The following is a 15,498-nucleotide window of genomic DNA, read 5'->3' as shown; positions in this document are numbered from 1 at the left end:
TCATTGTTGCAATCTCTTTGAACTGAGCTTGGTGGCGAATGAATCAAGATGGTTCATATTTAGCAGAGGACAGCTGCTTCATAAAATACCACTCTCAAGATGCCGGCGTCATCAACAAGAATGAGGATCCTGATGTCGAAAAAGGCGGGGTGAAAAAGGTCGAGAGTCCGGGCATACAGCCTGTGAATTCTCAACCAAACCCAATTCCCAACGAGAAAGGCATATTGTACGCCAATCAAACACCAGAGTCCGACAACTCTACCGTCAACGGCGAGGATGACAAGGACGATTTCCCAGAAGGCGGTCTGAAAGGATGGAGTGTTGTGCTCGGTTCTTTCTGCGGATCATTCTCAGTCTTTGGGATCATCAATAGCACGGCTATTCTTCTCGACTATCTTCAGCAGAACCAATTAAAAGAGTACTCTCCAAGTGCTCTCGGATGGATTTTTGGAACGGCATTGTTCCTGACGTGAGAGACCCAACCCCCACCCTCGAATTGAGCTAATGTGTCATTCAGTTTCTTCTGTGGTGCACCAATTGGCCCGATATTTGATGCCTATGGCCCAAGGGCCTTGATATTTGCTGGAAGCATTTTACTCTTAGTCTCTATATTCCTCCTAGGACTATGCTCGCGTAAGTTTGAGTTGCCTCAATGCCTCCATACTTTGAGCTAATTCTCTTTTAGAATATTGGCACTTCTTTATTGTGTACAGTCTTCTAAACGGAATTGGTGGATGTCTCATCAACACCCCATGCATTGCCTCAATTGGTCACTATTTCCTTGTTAAGCGTGGAAACGCTACAGGAATAGCCATGACGTCTGGTAGCATTGGTGGAATCATCTTTCCTCTAATGCTGCAGAAGCTTTTCCCAACCGTTGGTTTCGCATGGGCGACCAGGATCCTAGGATTTATCTTATTGTTCCTTCTTGCAATGACAAACCTACTTGTTCGAAGCCGACTTCCACGGAAGCCATTGGTGAGCATGAAAAAGGTTGCTCCAGACTTCACAACGTTCAAGGATCTGCCCTTCACGTTTGTGACCATTGGAATATTCCTGATGGAATGGGGTATCTTCGTTCCCCTTACTTATATCACCTCATACACCACTATGCATGGTCATAGTGCAGAATTCGGCTTTCAGATTCTCGCCATTATGAACGGCGGATCATTCTTTGGCCGTTTACTCGCTGGTATAGTTGCTGACATGATTGGTCGGGTCAATACCTTGATCATATCTATTGCCTTCTGCATCGTTACATGTTTCGGTCTGGTATGTAAAATTTCCTTCATTTTTCTTTGCGAGCGCCTCTTGGCCTTAAAGCTAGCGAGCAAACGTATACTAATTTATTACAGTGGTTACCAGCTGGCGACTCCACACCAATGATCGTCGTATTCGCTGTCATTTTCGGCTTCGTCAGTGGAAGCAACTTGAGCCTAAGTCCGGTCTGTGTCGGCCAAATGTGCAAGACAGAAAATTATGGCAGGTACTTTGCGACGTGCTGGATGGTAGTTGCCTTCGGCACGCTCACCGGCTTGCCAATTGCAGGTCAGATTCTTACCGTCTCTGGTGGCAAATATGAGGGTGTGATCATCTTTGCCGGGATGTCCTACGTTGCGGCTCTTGCTTGTCTCATCGCAGCAAGGGTATTGCGTGTTGGATGGAAGATCAGTGTTGTTTACTAAAACAGCAATGGTTTTGAGATGAGTACCTCAGAGCGAAACAGGCTCTGAAAGTCATCTTAGACCAAGGGAAATTATTGAATACATGTGTTGTGTTGGAGACTGATATTGATTTTTGGGTTACATGGATTGCTTACTTATGTGGTATTATGCCACGCTTACACTCATTTATTATACGATATATATAGGATCGTCATTGCTTATCAAGAAAATGGAAATTTGTTTACCTTCACCATCTGATCTCTTCAAGTTATTGCCTAGTTTTCAGAGATCTTAATGATAATTCAAAGATCAACAAAAATTGCGACCATTCTAGGCAAGACTTCTCTCTGTAAATTAGCCCATTGAAGCACACATATTCCATTCTATCATCACACTTCGTTGTAAACAAACCCACTGCACAAAAGTGTTCCTTGAGTTTTCCACTGAAAAGTTGTTGTATTCCTGAAATTCAGTCACAGATCTTTCGATTTATCCCAGTAAAACAATACACGAACCAATGTCAGGGTAGAAGAAAGTAGAAACAAAGTAACTTCAATCATCTGATGTCTAATCAATCAATGTACCTTTCGTACGTCCATAGTAATAAGCGAGGTGTAACCGTCGACACCCCTTTCGAGCGACCTCCCTAGCCGAGCTAAAGGTGATCGAGGATGTCTGTAAAGCTACAGCTGGTGGATCCGTCCTGGTCGCTGGAAAGACTGGAGTATGTTCAAACATCGTATGGCACGGGTCTGGAGGAACCTCGTATTGTAAGTTTGACACCATCAGGTAGTGCTGAGCAACTAGGCAAGTAGCTTCAATATACTTTCCGAGATCCACGACTGAATTAATGTCACATGCACTGTTGCACAAATCCGTTTTTTCGGTGAATACTTGGAGCTCGTATGGGCTCGTGATAACGTGGCAAGCAGATACATCCGGATTTTTTCCAAAATAAAAAGACCACGAAAGTCATGTAGTAGAGTGCACAATTTTATGCAACCAAAATGCCCATTCTAGTGCTATCGGCTTCCAGCTTCCAGTTTCCAGGCTTTTTTGCTATTGCCTCCAATCCAATAAAGCATATATCTACAACCTGAATTGACAGGATTTCGAAGCACACCAACGCCTATTTCCCCCAACCATGCATGAATGTAATATAGATCATCAAGGAACTCCATTAAATCCACTGTTGTCCCACAATAACACCTTTGAACAGGGTTTTCGTTTTCTTAATCCTGTTGGTTTTCATAACCCTCTGGTTTCTCCATGCCGTTGATCTCAAAGAATCGAGAGGTACAGGAGTATCCTTTCCAATCGAAGTTGTCCTTTGGATTGCAGTGACACTTCAGATCCAATCTTGTCTTCTCGCCGGTTGGGCAGTGGGTAAATGGGACATGGTAGTAGGCAATGTCGTTGAAGAAATGGATTTCCTCTTTCTTCAAGAGAATACCGGCAGCAATCGAATGAACTGGAGCGTCGCCCCAACGCTCATAGAAGAATCCACCATCCTGGTCAAGTGTATTGAAGAAGTCGGTGTAAGCTTGTGACCGCAGCCAGTTGAGGTTACCGATTTCAAAATTGGACCACTAAAATATGTTAGCTTTGCTCCAGTTCAAGCTTGAAATGAGACTTACCATGTGGCAGTGGTTGTAAGTGTCACCACCATCGTCACTCAAGAACCCCATAGAGTTACCCTCAACAACGTGCTGTGGGTACTTTTTCATGAATTTCTTTGTGCTGTCCCAAAGCGTTGGGATAGTCTCAACGTACTCGTACAAACTGAGAACGAAACTGTATTTCTTCTTGTTGTCCGCCATGAACTTGAATGCATCGTAGTCAATGTCGCAGAAGAGTTCAATGCTTGGCTCAACGCGCCAGTACCATTCGTAGTTGAGCATAAGTGGCTGTTGGAAAAAGAAACCAGACTCGAATCGGCACATGTGGCGGTAACTGACGGAGTCTCCGTAGATAATCTTGCGCTGGGCCATATCCTCGCGAACCTTCTTTGCTTTTTCCTGGTCAATGTGCTCTGGGAAGGACCAATGCTCCTTAGGAATCTCTCCATAGTGCGTTGTTCCTGAGACCAATGAGGTAGTGACCTTCTTGAATGTTGCATCGAACGGCTTGTCGTTCAGGAAAACCCAATCGTAGTGGAATTTCTTGTTGAATCTGTCCTCAACTTGTCGGATAGATCTTGCAATTTCCCAAATATCAGAGTTCCTGGCCAGAGTAACAAACGTCGCATTCATTCTTGGACCGGCATCGGTCGCTGGTGGAAGTGTTGATGGAGTATTCGGAGTTGCCCCCGTAGCGACAGGTTCCGCTCCCGCATTAGGCTTTGTAGGCATTCCACCCCATGATGTGCCTGCTGTCGGTATCCGCTGTGTCGATGAGGATGAGATGAAGTAGATAACAGCCAGTCCCTGCGTGAACCCTGTTAGTCGAGGTGTTTTATAGCAAACAAGGTAATTACACGAGAACTTACGAAAAAGGCGAAGAGAATATATCTCAGATATCTCGCAGATCCCGAGGCCATAGCTGCTTAGATGTTCTTCGGATTGTCTCGAAGGTGAAGGAAGGACGAATTGATCTGATATAACCAGATCTGTCTTCAACCGGACGACACTGGCAAACGAGCGCCAAGTGCTGCGAAGCCGAGTCGAAAAGGGATGTGAATAAAGGTGTACAAGCGGCCTTAGATCTTGTCACCACATGCCAATGCAGCGGCAGCCGTGATGGAGAATAATGAAGATGATGGTGATTGTTCTTCAACTCGTCGTGGTGAACAAAGGGTAGTATGAAGGACGCGCAGTGCGAATTAAAGGAGGTCGCTGAGGTTGCTGTCTTGCCTGCGACAAAAGAACTAATCCCGATTAATTTAGCAGCGGAGCCTTGGGGTCGCCCTGGCGTGTCGTGTCGGTGCTGGCTGCGTGGAAAAGCGGATCAACACACGCAATGGCGGAGAAAATACGATACCAATATTGCCGCATCTGTCCTAGCTCAGGACACGGTATATAGATAATCCGGATTTCATTGTCCCCCTGGAACATTATTTTGAGGTGTGGTCTGAGCTTTCTATCGGATTGGCCTCGGCGACGCGACATCCTTCACCTAAAGGGTCCGGTCCGTACTCAAGTGTTGTATCTGCATATATGCGAAGAAGCCTTGGCCATGGACCGTCGAGAGTCTACCGCGTCGCAGGAGACCTTCACATCATTACAACAACTCGACCCTTCTCCTATTGAATCACCGGAAGAGGATCTCGAGAAACAACTGGGAGAGTTACCACGTTCTGTGTCGCCGCCCAAAACTACTCACTTGGGTTTGAGCGGCAGTGGCCAACATGGCACTACATACTACCGTGAATATCTTCCAATTGCGAACGAGGAAAAGTAAACTAGTACTGACACCCATCAGTAACTCGATTGCAAAAGTATTCCTCATACGCATTTACAGTATTCGCTTCATTCCACATTACCAACACCTCCATAATACCACTTATAACGGGCTCCGTCCCTGCTTCCGAAAAGTACCTCCTCCTCACGCGCCCATACTACCAATCCTTTCCTCTCGAACCACTACTCATTACCCTTCCAATCGCAACACACATTCTTTCAGGACTGGCTCTAAGAATTCAGCGGCGCAATGCCAATCTCATTCGATATGGAGCAGCAAACTTGCCAATAAGAGCCAGGCTAGAGCAGAGATTACAAGTGTGGCCTACAGTGTCGTGGAACAGTCTGTCTGGATATGTGCTTGCGCCATTGGTCATTGGGCATGCTCTAGTAAATCGCTCGATTCCTTGGATATACGAAGGAGGCTCGGAGAGTGTAGGACTGGGCTACGTTAGCCATGGGTTTGCAAAACACCCATTTGTATCATGGGTGTCTTACGCTGCTTTGGTCAGTGTGGCGTCAGCACATTTCGTATGGGGTGCTGCCAAATGGAACGGATGGATACCAGTAGGAACTACAAAGAAAGCGAAGCGGAGATGGTGGTCCATCCACGCGGTGACGGTCGCCGTTGCGACACTATGGATGTCAGGTGGACTGGGTGTTGTTGGCCGAGGTGGGCTGGCGGATGGGTGGATAGGAAACAACTACGATGCATTATACTCTAAGATCCCTTTGGTATGTCGCCCTTTCATTTTACTGACTGTCTGATCACTTTCTGACGCCTGTCAAATGTAGGTCGAGTTTTAAAACAAATGATCAGCGATAATGAAGAGTCAGCATGGCCGCCACAACACCAGGAAATAGCATAAGTAGAGCGCGCCGTCAAGGTAGCCACATCAGGTATCCTTTCCGTTGGGACATGAAAATTTGGCGTAAAGGTCGTAAGTAGACATGTTTGTACAGAATGCATTCTACTAGTGATCAAGCATAATCTAGCATTTATACCCTAAATTCTTCTTTTAATTTCCCAATTCACAAGTGTCAAGATTGCTTTTCCTCCTATATTTCGATATCCAGACTTCGAACTACTTACCAGTACCCTCCTAAATGGCAACGGCACCTTTACAGCGGTCTTACAATTTATTGTATTCCCATTCGCCGGAGACCACCTAGGATTCCAAGGTTTCTAACGAACTGCAGCTCATTTACCATGTACCCAACTATATTGGAAACTTCGAGTGCCCTTACTAAATTTTCAAACATATGACAACCCCTCAACCCATATATCCTAACGTGGGACCATCACTCCTTCCTCTTCATCCCAATAAGTCCCACCAACTCATCCAAAAGCTCCACGGTCTCGGTCGGATTAGCAATCCACGCAGTAGTACCCACTACCCTCGCCTTAAAATCATTACTCCCAGCGCTCAAAAACTGGTCACCGACATGAAGCGTGCGCTCGCCCAGAATAGCCTCCGTTTCTTCATCGACCTCACCAGTCGCTTTCCCACGACTCCCGAAAAAGTTCTGACAAACGAGTACACCCCACGATTTATCCCCAATATCAACGAATACGTCGTTTCCACCGTTGAAAGCGCAGAAGGGTAGGAGTCGCCCGACTTCACTCATTTCGAGTTTCTTCTGCACGACTAAGACTGTTTCTTCGAGACTCTCGCGGGGGAACTTGTAGTCGGGGACGGTGGGGATGATACCTACGGCTCGTTCTTTTCGCAGGACTGTGGCTGCTAAGGATAGATTTTGAACGCATTCGCGGAGCGAGGATTCGGCTACGTCGAGGAGTTCAGTGATGGTTGGTTGTAACCAGGAGGTCTTCATGGTTGGTAGGATCCACTCTCGTCGTGGGAGATGGGAAAGAAGGTATGGAGAGCTTGAATCAAATGTGAAAAGGAAGTTCGACTCGCCGCCTGTTTAAGAATAAATATTGCAGCTGACTGAAGAGGTGTCCGAGTAAAGAGGAACTTACCCATAATTATCAGATTATTTTTCTGTTGCTCTGTAAGCACAGTAGATGTATTGACTGCTGTAAGGAGTCCATGTAATCTCCCATGGTATTTTTCCGCTTCAGTATATCCTGCCGCCGTAACAATACCAATTTTTGTGTCGTTGCTCATGAGATCTGAGATTATCAAGTCAGTACGGGGATCATATGTATACAACGCTCACAGGCAAGAACCTACCGATGATCCTCTGAATAACAGGATTAGAGGGTAATAAACTCTGCCCGTCATCATAGCTATGGTTATTTAGCTTGTCTCTCATGATTATCGATATGTTTCATTCTTACAGAGTAACATCTCCATCGAAAGTAGCAAGGTCAAGACTACCAGTTGCAGTTAAGCCCATAAGCTGAGCAGTATTCAAGATCAAGCGAACATCGTTGAAAGACGGGGGTACAAATCTTCTTGAGGAGATGAATCTCTTTTTATCCTGGTACTCAAAAGCGTCTGCAAGAGGTAGACGTGTGAAAAAGGTGCCAATAGTTGGCACTAGTAATTTGAGCTTCGATTGGCCATGAGTATTGTCCTTCTGATGCTCAACTATGCGAGTTAGTTCAAAGCATGAACTGCGGGAAAGATGGATATTTGAAGCAAAAGACTTCAGAGTACAAAAAATGTCACTTTTATATTTAGGACACCTGCCAAGTTATGGCTTTCATGTAGACTCCAGATAATGGTAGCAAACTAGTAACTCACTGTGGTCGTCAATCATCCCTTCCACATCTCGCATGATTTCTTTATATCGACGGTGTGCCTCCGCCGCCATCTGTTGTACCGAATTACTTCTCGTTTCGAAGACGCCAGTTGGCTGGGAATGAAGCACAAAAGGCACAGCAAGCAAGCCTTTAACCCATTCTAATCAATATAGGTCAGCCAGAGAAATTCACATATCACAGACACGTGATATTGAGGGGCCGCTGGCGATATGGGGAGAGTTTACCTATGAATTGATCACGACGATGGGTTTTGAGAGCATCTAAAAATGTTAGTTCTATGTATATGTTGGTTCAGTGTGAGTATACAAACACTCTACACGGTATCGCGTCGTCATTGTGGCAGCGACTTTCGTACAACCGTTGCCCAGCCTCCAAGGTTCGAGTAGAGCTCCTCAATGTCCGTCCGTCCAACTCCTCTACACGGTCAATTGATTTGATTCTGGACGGGAGCGGTGATGTGAAGCTAGCAAACTACCTCGAATTACTTCGTAAGTGTCGGAGTACGCCGACGTGATATGTGGAGAAGGTCGGAGCTGACTGAGCTGGACGTGGAACCAAGAGTTGAGATAGAATAATGTTGAATATGAGAACGCAGAACGACTGTAATATCCTTACGAATACCGTTTCTATGTATATGTATTGGAATACGTGTCACGATGTCAATTGGCCTCGAACGTGCTACCGAAGATGGCTAACGATGTTGGACGCCAAAAGACCCTGGACGGTGAGAGCTGGGCTGGCTCGACTTGGCGAAAGTTGAAAACCGATTTCCGAACACGGATTGTTTAATGCTAGAAATATTGGCAATGTGTTTGGAGATTCAGGATTTTAAGAGCAAGCTCCGAAGCACATGCAGCCTAGTCGAACGAGTGGGTGGTATAGTTGTAGAAAGGAAGAGTTGGGTCTGACAAAGAATGTTGTTCCATCCCTGCGTCTAATGGTTCGTGCGGTAGTCCTCCATCCACATAAGATTGTGACATTGTGTATTCCCTCCCAGATCAGATTTGACCATAATTGATTTTGGTATTGCTGCTGATTTCCTTTTGTCTGATTCTCATAAGCTAGATTCACAATCCTAAAAAACATACTCGTGATTATTGTTTACCTATGATCGAGTAACAATATGTCACGTCCTACTAGCACTCCACATGATTCCAAGGTGATTCTACAAACAATCTACAAATTTCATAAAGTCATGGTCTTAGGTTGATTCCGATGCCTTCTCCAATTCCGCAAGTACCCAGCACCAGCAACAATTTCGCTCAAGCTCCCAATAAATCCAAACCCCAACGTTAATAGGCTCTCTGCGAAACTCCGTCTATGCAATTCCTCTTTTCTTGTCCTTGGCCTTGAACCCCTCTAAATTCCTCTCTGGCCGCGGAACTTCTGGTCGTCCGCTCAAAACATCTACGATGTGCTTTAGCGGAGACCAGAACTCGTTTAGTGGTCTACGATTCTTCCAATCGGTGTCCTTCTCTTCTACTTCTTTCATGGGCGTGAAAACAACGCTGGCTCCTTTAATTCCAATCACAGTACATGACTGATCATCGTCTAATATAGTTGAATCTCTTCGATCTTGAAACCCCTCAAGATGTTCAATGCATTTGATAGCAAGCCTTACAGCACGCGTACGGTCCATAGGAGATGGTACGCCTCCTTGTTGAACATGGCCAGGAATAGAATCACGAGACTCGAATCGATCATGTGCTTCTTCGCGAATCATATCCGCAATAAGCCTCGCAGTGTAGACTTTGCTTGCTTTCTCATTGACGAGAATAAGACGACCAGCTCGTGATTGACCTGAATCTGACTCGAATGCTTTACGCAAGTGGTCGATGTCAGCTGCTAACATGGCAATGCTGATTCCTTCCTCGTGTGTATACACCGCAACGGCACCGACGCAGAGACCAGCGAGTGTAGCAATATAACCGGATTTCCCGCCTTGAGTCTCAATGACGAAAACTCTCCGTCTGGATGCGGAGGCAGACTGTTTGATCTTGTCGCAATAGTTCATCAACTCGTTCAGACAAGTGTCTGAACCTAGACTGTATTCAGTCCCGGGGACGTTATTGGATATCGTTGCAGGAAGTAGAGTCATAGGGATGCAAAGTGAAGAGTAGTCCTTCCGAGCTTGTCGAAGTTGTGACAAAGAATGGAATGCCTCAAATCCTCCAATGATAAATAGACCGTCTATTTTGTATTTTGCAATGAGAGAAGCAATCAACTCCATTCCGGACTCCTCTGGGGTTTCACGGTTCATACCGATTTCTGAACCACCTTTACTCGCCCAGCCATCAACCTCGAGCCAGTTGAATTCTCGGACCGCTCCCTCTGGCTTATCATCGTGATGACGTGCGAAACCAGCAAAACCATTGTGGATAGCAATTGGAGTGTGTCCACGAGTCAAACAGTACGCAACAGCTGCACGAGTTGCAGCATTCACCCCTCCAGCTGGTGCGCCTACGTGAATGATTGCAATTCTCATGTGCTAGAACAAATGAGTAAGTCTACTTTGAATAGGTCACGGGTTTTCATACCTTGTCTCCAGGGAGAAGCATGCTCTTATTCAAGCTCGTCGCAGTTGTTGTCATATACGAATCGTACATGTCTATAAACTCGGTATCCCTAAGTCCCATAGCTTTCTTGAAATCTCGGGCTTCTATCGCTTTCGCAACCTCTTTGGTGTCGATAACTGCTTGTACGAGAGGCTTTCGTGTGATTTTGTTCTCGTTGATGGCAATAAATGGAGTTGGCGTATCTGGTGTAGCATCAAGCACCGCCTTGACAGCCTCTACACCTTGTAGAGTTGCGATCATACGATCATAAGCACATGCCGTTCCTCCTCGTTGCACATGCCCAAGAGTCGTTATTCGGGTGTCCAAGGCCAAACCTTTCTTGTCTGCTAGAAGGTCTTTGATCATTTCGCAAGTAATTTTCCCTCCATCCTGGTCGTGCGCGCCTTCAGCAACTATCACGATTGTCTTTCGTTTTCCAAATTTTCGATGCTGCGAGTTCTTAGCGTTTAACCTACAGTCACTGATTTAGTAGCACTCACCTCGGCGATAAGTCCGCACATTTCTTCTTTCCAGTTTTCTGCTCTTGGTTTCTCGGGAATGAAAACGAAATCAGCTCCAGTTGCAACGCCTGCCATGAGAGCCAACCACCCACAATGCCTGCCCATGACCTCAATAACAAAAGCTCTGGAATGGGAAGAGGCTGTTGCTTCAATATAATCTACCATCTCGCAAATTCTGCCCAAGGCGGAGTAACAACCGATTGTAGCATCGGTTCCCGACATGTCATTATCAATTGACCCAACTAGACCAACAATATTGAGATGTTTGAATGGTTTGGTCTGTTCTGCAGTAAGCTCTCCTGTCTGAACGAGTTCCTCGAGCAAGCCGGGCCACTCTGCTCTGAACTTGTCAGCTCCAGTCAAAGAGCCATCACCACCACAGATGATGAGTGCATCAATGCCATTGAGAACCATGTTTTTCGCACCCAACAGTCTACCAGGACGCTCGTAGAACTCCATACATCTTGCTGTACCAATCAATGTACCGCCCTCGGAAAGCCAGCCACGGACGAAAGGCCATTCGAACTTTCGGATGAAGTCTTTCCCTTTGACAAGACCCTCGTAGCCCTCGTAGATACAGTAGACCTCACAGCCAGCGTCAATTGCAGTTCGAACCACAGCTCTGATCGCTCCGTTCATTCCGGGAGAGTCTCCTCCACTGGTCATCATACCAATGCGGCGTTTCTTTCCTTCGAGCGGGGGAGGGGGTTGGAGGGGAGCCATGTCGATAGTCTGCTCACAACGAACAGGTATATTCGCGAGCTATGTAGAGAAAAGGGTGGTCTGAGAAGAGGTAGAGGAAGGCACGCCAGGAGTGAGAAAGAATGAATATTGGAGATGATGGAAGAATTTTCGTCTTGCTCTCACGCGGGGCAGGGCTGAGGGGTTTTCGGGCAATGACGAGGTGCGAGCTTCGAAGCTGTGTGCTGTGTGCTGTGTACGAGCAAAAGAAAATAGGTTTTGCAGCACGGGAGGTGGATCATGAGCCAGGTCAGATCTTTATCGGGGTGGGACAGGATGCAGTAAGGATGCAGTAAGAATGCAGTAGGGCGTAAGAGTATAGGAAAACGCTGGATGAGGTGAGGCAGAACCAGTACTGGTCTCCACGTTGTTGAGGACGTCGGTGAATAATGAATCGTGAAAACAGAGCGCATCAGGGCGCCGATAAGGAAAAGGTCCGCTAAATTGAGCTTTATCTCAGCCTCGCCGGTCCACTGGTCCCGCCGAACAGAGCTTTCATTACGCGATGTGGGGGTGCATTCGGGGCTTCTGACGTCGAATCAACGGCCCCTGGGAGCAGCTAGGGGGCACCAGTAGGGAAGACGTGTGCCTGGGTCTGGGTCGCACTGTGACCTGCAGGCTGAACCTGGTCCTTCCAACACCCAGAACCACCAGTGAAAGTGAGAGCCATCAACTTACATCGAAAGCGACATTTATCCACGAGCGGAACGACCGAACAAAGGCCCTGTACAGATAAACTTCTCTCAAGAGGTGCTCTAGTGTGATCCAATACCTCAAACTCCCGCTTGGGATGCGCGGAAGTCTCTCCAGCATTTGAGCGCGTGTCATTTCTTCTGCTAGAGGACAAGAAAGAAGCAGATTCACCTAATACCCAGCGAGGAATACATAGGACAATTGGCAAAAAAAGGGGATCATTCGCTCATGTCGTAATAAACTAAACTGCAACTGTCTACACAATCCACAAAATATTGTCAACCGGTTATATCTGTGCCAAACGATATACCATCGCTGCGTTTCTCTGTCGCTGCCCAGTAGTCAGGCTCTGAGAAAGATCCAACAAGCTTGAGACTGTCTGCAAAGCGCTCTTGTATTCTCTACGGTTCTTGAACCAATATACCCAACATGAGTACTACGACGAACTCATTTCCTATATCCCTTCGATCATGGCCCTCCTCAAAGAACTCCGACGCGACCTCGCTCTCAACCCTCTTCCAACGAATCAATGGCGAACGAGGAGGAATACAGGGCCTCACGGAGGAAAGCTTGCGCCAGGAGATTGCAGCAGAAGCAGAAACTAAGATGGATGAGGACGACACAAGTGAGAATGAGGACGAGGACGAAGAGCAGCCGGATAAGCTGAGAGAGCTTATGGAGGCCAAGGGAGAGATGCTGGGCCTTTTAGAGTAAGACCGTCGAATGCTAGCATTTGGAAAAAGCTAACTGTTTTCTAGAAGTGCCTACGTCTCTTCTGCGGTGACCCTCGATTTCTTGTCCCTACTCCAGTCGAAAGACAATCCCGTGCAGGCAGCTTCAACAATGTCCCAAGACATTAAGCTGGCAGTGCCAACCGGGACTCTGGGTGCGGATAAACTCAACGGACCTCAAATAAACCGGGCTCAGATGTTGGATAACAAACGTATTGCGAAGGGATGGAAGGTTCAAAATGTCGATAAGACTATCGATTCAATCTTGAATGCTGCTACACGTTTTAAAAACGAGGTAGAAAGCGAGACCAAATACTGGGAGGAAGTAGTTTCTGTGAGCGAAAAGGGATGGTCTTTATGTCGACTGCCTAGTGAAAGACATACCTTAGGTGTACGATTTGGGTTTTTGGAGGCTTCAATGACTTTCAGAAATCAAAGCTTAGCAGCTCTGCGGAGAAACGCAGATGGCTCAATTTTTCTTGACCAAGGCTTCACGGGTTCGGAGCCAAAGATCTTGCGAGTCCGCGTTCAAGTGGGCGAGATCTATACAGGAACATCACAGGTACCAAAAGCTACTGGCGAGGACGCTTCGGTAGAATCGTTGATCCAACAAGCGCGCAATACTATATTCTTCACAGAGCTATGGCAAGAGCTTAATCGAGAATCGCGGAATCTTGGTGGAGCAGATGTAAAAGCTACCGAGGACAGTTTAATATTACCTTTAAATTCGGAGAAACGAATTATTTTGGATCTCGTAAACATAGCGGATCTCGAGGCTCCCGCGCCTCAGGAAGACGATCATATAGCGCAAGGTCTATGTTTGTCTTTACAATTGCTTCTAAGTTACGCGCATAGACAGAACCATCGTCGTAGGACGTTACCACCCCCTCCAATCTCCGGTCAGAAGCGCACCAATCCTCCATATAATCTTCTCCGCCCAATAATCACAAGGCTTGGTCACCAACGAACAGTAAACACGTTGACTACACTACTAAGAGATCTCACTTCACTCCTCACATCCGCTTCTCTCGAAGCAAAATTCAGCATAACCCACAATCAACCACAACTCCCTTCAAATATCAACCTCGCAAACTCGGAGCGCACCATCCTCTCCCTTACAGAACGTCTGGAGTCCGTGGCGACGTTCTCTCCAAACCCATCAACTACCATAAACATAATATTACAAACCCAGCAACTATCAACAGGCGTAAGCCAGTTTCTCCTCACAGTCAACCCAGACTCTCCTCTAACCACGATCGCACCTCATCCCAACTGGATGGTCTACAACATCGAAGCAATAACAGAATACGTCTTCTACGCCACAACCTCCGTCCTCTCAGCCTCCATCGCCAAAACCCTATACCCGCTCGAAGGCGAAGAAACACCCAAGTCCTCTCGAGGCTCGGAAGGATGGCATCTCACCATCCAACCGAATGTGCTCCGCAAGAATTTCGAGGGCGGAACGGCGAAGCAGATGATTGTCGATGTTAGTGATCATCCTAAGAAGGGAATAAGACTTAGAGTTGGGTGGGATTGGATGAGACTTGATCCCTTTGGGACGAGTACTGGGAAAGCACTTGATCAGGAGCGGAAAAGCAAGGGAGAGGGTGTTTATGAGTGGCGCGTGAAGAGGAAAGAACCGAGTGAAGGAGGGTTGGAAGAGGTGGTTAGGAGTTTGGATGATGTGGTTGAGCAGGCTGGGAAGTGGGTTTATGTTTAGGCGAAGCTATCTAGGATATTGCTGTGGAAATGCCTGGAAATTCAAAAGTGGATTTAGGGGATAATCACGCTATGTCGTTGCCAAATAATGGAAGTGGGCAGATAGATTTCGGGGCTCCAGCGCGAGCGGCAAGAGAAAAGGATTGTTACGCTAGATTTTCAATTTAGAATGGTCGTAATATCAGTGCCTGGTTGTAACGTACATGCTGCCATTGAACGAATATTTGTACTCCAATACATTCATTCTGTCAGTCTTTTGGTAGGAATTCCCTTGCCCGATTTCTAAGCAGCTAGCAATAGAATCTTCTGTTTTGGCGCGTATACACGACAATAGGGCGATTATGCTGTAGAGTGTTCTTGCTGGTCGAACTTAGAAAGCTAGTAGGAATTGAATCCTGAATTCCGTAGCCTCGTAGTTAGCTTAAACAACTTTGATCGAGCAGTGCTAGTGTCCAAAACCCGTGTCAGTTTTTTCAAGATATCGACTACAGGTACTCGTACATAGATGTACACGTATCATGGCTGATAGTTGTGTAGCTCCTTCTCCTCTCAATGTGTAGACCCTCGATATATATGAATGATGCAAGCACATCTCATCTACGCGGGAGTAACGGATAGCGGGAGACACCAAAAAGCACAATCAGGTCGATTAATAAAGCATGAATGTCTTGATCTGATAATATTAAGCGTGTTTCATGACCACCTTGAATCTGTAATTCCGATTCCCATATTTTGTCTAACA

At 46.5% G+C, this 15,498-nt stretch overlaps 6 protein-coding genes across 6 annotated transcripts; 3 read left to right on the top strand and 3 right to left on the bottom strand.

Moving 5' to 3' along the window:
• Positions 1–38: 38 nt before the first annotated feature.
• On the top strand, positions 39–1,685 carry GLAREA_02837 (MFS general substrate transporter; the record flags this gene model as incomplete). Its single annotated transcript, XM_008087922.1, has 4 exons — positions 39–469; positions 518–633; positions 686–1,272; positions 1,356–1,685. 4 exons carry the CDS (start codon positions 39–41, stop codon positions 1,683–1,685), a joined length of 1,464 nt encoding a protein of 487 aa, XP_008086113.1.
• A 1,211-nt stretch (positions 1,686–2,896) lies between these two features.
• On the bottom strand, positions 2,897–4,203 carry GLAREA_02836 (Nucleotide-diphospho-sugar transferase; the record flags this gene model as incomplete). The annotated part of the gene is made up of 3 exons (XM_008087921.1): positions 2,897–3,253; positions 3,302–4,090; positions 4,153–4,203. The coding sequence occupies 3 exons, from the start codon at positions 4,201–4,203 to the stop codon at positions 2,897–2,899; spliced, it is 1,197 nt and encodes a 398-aa protein (XP_008086112.1).
• A 635-nt stretch (positions 4,204–4,838) lies between these two features.
• On the top strand, positions 4,839–5,869 carry GLAREA_02835 (uncharacterized protein; the record flags this gene model as incomplete). Its single annotated transcript, XM_008087920.1, has 3 exons — positions 4,839–5,028; positions 5,085–5,797; positions 5,858–5,869. The coding sequence occupies 3 exons, from the start codon at positions 4,839–4,841 to the stop codon at positions 5,867–5,869; spliced, it is 915 nt and encodes a 304-aa protein (XP_008086111.1).
• A 495-nt stretch (positions 5,870–6,364) lies between these two features.
• GLAREA_02834 (HAD-like protein) lies at positions 6,365–8,131 on the bottom strand (the record flags this gene model as incomplete). The annotated part of the gene is made up of 7 exons (XM_008087919.1): positions 6,365–6,987; positions 7,047–7,199; positions 7,261–7,316; positions 7,368–7,620; positions 7,777–7,935; positions 8,021–8,056; positions 8,107–8,131. The coding sequence occupies 7 exons, from the start codon at positions 8,129–8,131 to the stop codon at positions 6,365–6,367; spliced, it is 1,305 nt and encodes a 434-aa protein (XP_008086110.1).
• Positions 8,132–9,114: 983 nt separating this feature from the next.
• GLAREA_02833 (Phosphofructokinase) lies at positions 9,115–11,595 on the bottom strand (the record flags this gene model as incomplete). The annotated part of the gene is made up of 3 exons (XM_008087918.1): positions 9,115–10,284; positions 10,334–10,801; positions 10,852–11,595. The coding sequence occupies 3 exons, from the start codon at positions 11,593–11,595 to the stop codon at positions 9,115–9,117; spliced, it is 2,382 nt and encodes a 793-aa protein (XP_008086109.1).
• A 1,140-nt stretch (positions 11,596–12,735) lies between these two features.
• On the top strand, positions 12,736–14,757 carry GLAREA_02832 (uncharacterized protein; the record flags this gene model as incomplete). The annotated part of the gene is made up of 2 exons (XM_008087917.1): positions 12,736–13,016; positions 13,065–14,757. The coding sequence occupies 2 exons, from the start codon at positions 12,736–12,738 to the stop codon at positions 14,755–14,757; spliced, it is 1,974 nt and encodes a 657-aa protein (XP_008086108.1).
• Between the last annotated feature and the right edge of the window lie 741 nt (positions 14,758–15,498).

The sequence above is a fragment of the Glarea lozoyensis genome, assembly GCF_000409485.1.
Source record: "Glarea lozoyensis ATCC 20868 chromosome Unknown GLAREA6, whole genome shotgun sequence".
Taxonomy (NCBI): Eukaryota; Fungi; Ascomycota; class Leotiomycetes; order Helotiales; family Helotiaceae; genus Glarea; species Glarea lozoyensis.
Note: the sequence above shows the minus strand (reverse complement) of the source record. Positions and strands in the feature narration are given on the sequence as shown.